We start from the raw sequence: 2,697 nt of genomic DNA on the forward strand, positions 1-2,697 counted from the left end.
ATTAATCGCGATTAATCGCATCCAAAATAAAAGTTTTTGTTTACATAATATATTTATGTGTACTGTGTTTATTTATTATGTATATATAAATACACACACATACAGTATATGTTTTGGAAATATTTACTTGTATATACATTTATATATTTATATTATTATATTTTATATTATATATAAATATATTTAATATATAAACAACACATTTTTCTTAAATATATACATGCATGTGTTTGTATTTATATATACATAATAAATATACACAGTACACACTCATATATTATGTAAACTAAAACTTTTATTTTGGATGCGATTAATCGCGATTAATCGCTTGACAGCACTAATATATGCTGATTAAAGTAGTATATATATATATACGTATAAATGAATAATTTGCACACACCTCCAGATTATTATTAACAGTATTAACTAACTTTAGATTATGATAGATTATGATGCATTGTGCTGAGCAAATGACAAAACATTTGATTAGTGTGGCTTGATGAAGTTGTGCTCTTATCATACACTTGAAGGTAGTGATCGTGTAGAAGAAGAGACACTGATTCAGGAGTGGTTTACCCTGGTCAACAAGAAGAACGCTTTGATCAGGAGACAAGACCATTTGCAGTTACTGTATGTCTTTTCACACTTATTCCAATTTTGTTTCACTATACTTATTTAAATGATGACCTCTCTAAAGCTTCATTTGAACAGAGGCTGATTTAATATGCATTGCTAATAATTATCATTCCTTTTGTGTGACAGACAAGAAGAGCAAGATTTGGAGAGGAAATTTGAGCTGCTAAAGATAGAGCTACAAGATTTAATGGCTGTGGAAGGTACGACTGTTCTTACATAAATATACTGTGTGTAACATGGAGAACTATATATAGCTAAGAATGAAAGAATGTGTTTTTACATATTAAAGACATTTTGGCACTCAAGTAGTTTTCTCAGTTGTGGCATGTGGCATCTCTCATTATCCTCAATTTTTTGTGTTGCTTGTTTTGTAAAACTGAAGAATGGAAGAAAACCCAGGCCCATAAAACCAGAGAGCAGCTGTTGTTGCAGGAGCTGGTGTCTTTAGTCAACCAGAGAGATGAGCTTGTGCATGATATAGACGCCAAAGAGAGAGGGTGAGATTCATTCACATTACAAAATATACTCAATACTTTTTTAGACAAGAATTGAAATGTTTCTTGTGTAGCAAAGACTGAAGTCAATGTAATTTATTCCGTTGCCATCAATGGAATAAATTACATTTTAAAATACATAAAAATAGACATTTGTGATTTTAAATCATAATATTTCACAATATTAGTGTTTTTACTGTATTTTTTACTTTTTTCTTACTTTTTCTCTGTCGTCTCATTCTCAAGGGCTCTTGAAGAGGACGAGAGGTTGGAGAGAGGACTAGAAATGAGGCGCAGGAAATATGGAAGTCGGAAAGAGAAGTGTGTGTTACAGTGAGGGATCCTGTGCACCTGCTTTTATACAGGACTGTCCCCCGTTAAACACTGTGCTGATGGACTAGTGAGGTGTGTGTGGACCATATCACATTAAATGATAAGGAGATTGTGACTAGATAAATTCTCAGTCCTCATGTTGAAAAGTTTGAGCAGCATTAATGCTCATTTCAGGGTGGATTAAAAGTCGTTTTCTTTTAGAGACATTTTTAGTCTCAGAATATTTGTCTGAAAACGTGAAATAGACAGTAATGGTCCATAGTCTTCTGACAGCAGTTCTTGTTTTACATTTTCAGTAAAAATAATATACATGTGACCTTTGCAGTGTTATTACCTTATTTAACTTGTTTGTATAAGTCGGTTGCTGCAGTGATTTTAAGGTATCTCAAAGCTATGTAAAATAGTACAGTACAAGTATGAAAGAAGGATCAGGCCGTTTTAAAAGACACTGCTGTGTTACCTTCTGTTATGAAAGTCATACATTTAACTAACCCAACAAACAGACAAAACAGCACAAAAGCATGGGAGAAAATAAACATTTTGCACACAATTTCTCCATTAAGTCACCCTATTAGTTATGGATATAATTTGAACAATATGATCTTAATGATGCCTCTCCAAATACTGTTACAATGGTTGTCTGTTCTGTTTGAAGAACCTAATATCACAGGATATAGAAAATACAAAATGTAAAAAAAAAAGAGTATGTGCATGAACTTTGAGTGTTAGCATTTTGTTTTCAAATATTTGAATGAAAAAAAAAATAGGGAGTGTATTTATATAACATAATTTTTCATCCATGTATGGTACAGAATGCAAAAGCAAATGCACCCTCTGCAATTCAGAAGAATTTCTCCTTTAAAAGTGTGTGTTATAGATTTTTTGAGTGACTGGTTGTTTAGAGACTCAGCTCTTTGATATTATCTCTGGCCCTGTTTACACTGTTTGAAATGTCATTATTTGACAGTGAATTGTTTTTGAAAAGTCCTGATGTCAGCTAACACACCTACAGCTGACAGGTCTTTGGGAAATAAAATTGTTTTAAAATTCTGTATTGCATCCAGCCTGGTGGTTGTTCAACAGAAACAAGTACCATAGTGTGTTTACAAGTATTGTGCAGTTTTGTTTTAAAGGGGTCATATGATGCTAATTTAAAGATCATTATTTTGTGTATTTGGTGTAACAGAATATGTTGACATGCTTTAATGTTCAAAAAACACATTATTTTTCAAAT

At 32.0% G+C, this 2,697-nt stretch overlaps 1 protein-coding gene across 2 annotated transcripts in view; it reads left to right on the forward strand.

Moving 5' to 3' along the window:
• LOC107660727 (uncharacterized) overlaps nucleotides 1–1,864 on the forward strand; it is a 54,760-nt gene extending 52,896 nt beyond the window's left edge. For both annotated transcript variants that reach the window (XM_016450127.1, XM_016450128.1), the window contains 4 exons: nucleotides 531–630; nucleotides 763–836; nucleotides 1,019–1,133; nucleotides 1,377–1,864. In XM_016450127.1, coding sequence (XP_016305613.1) covers nucleotides 531–630; nucleotides 763–836; nucleotides 1,019–1,133; nucleotides 1,377–1,467 — 380 coding nt within the window. In that variant the 3' untranslated portion in view covers nucleotides 1,468–1,864. The remainder of the gene's footprint in view (nucleotides 1–530; nucleotides 631–762; nucleotides 837–1,018; nucleotides 1,134–1,376) is intronic.
• Nucleotides 1,865–2,697: the final 833 nt, after the last annotated feature.

The sequence above is a fragment of the Sinocyclocheilus anshuiensis genome, unplaced genomic scaffold, assembly GCF_001515605.1.
Source record: "Sinocyclocheilus anshuiensis isolate Anshui unplaced genomic scaffold, SAMN03320099.WGS_v1.1 scaffold1823, whole genome shotgun sequence".
Classification (NCBI taxonomy): Eukaryota; Metazoa; Chordata; class Actinopteri; order Cypriniformes; family Cyprinidae; genus Sinocyclocheilus; species Sinocyclocheilus anshuiensis.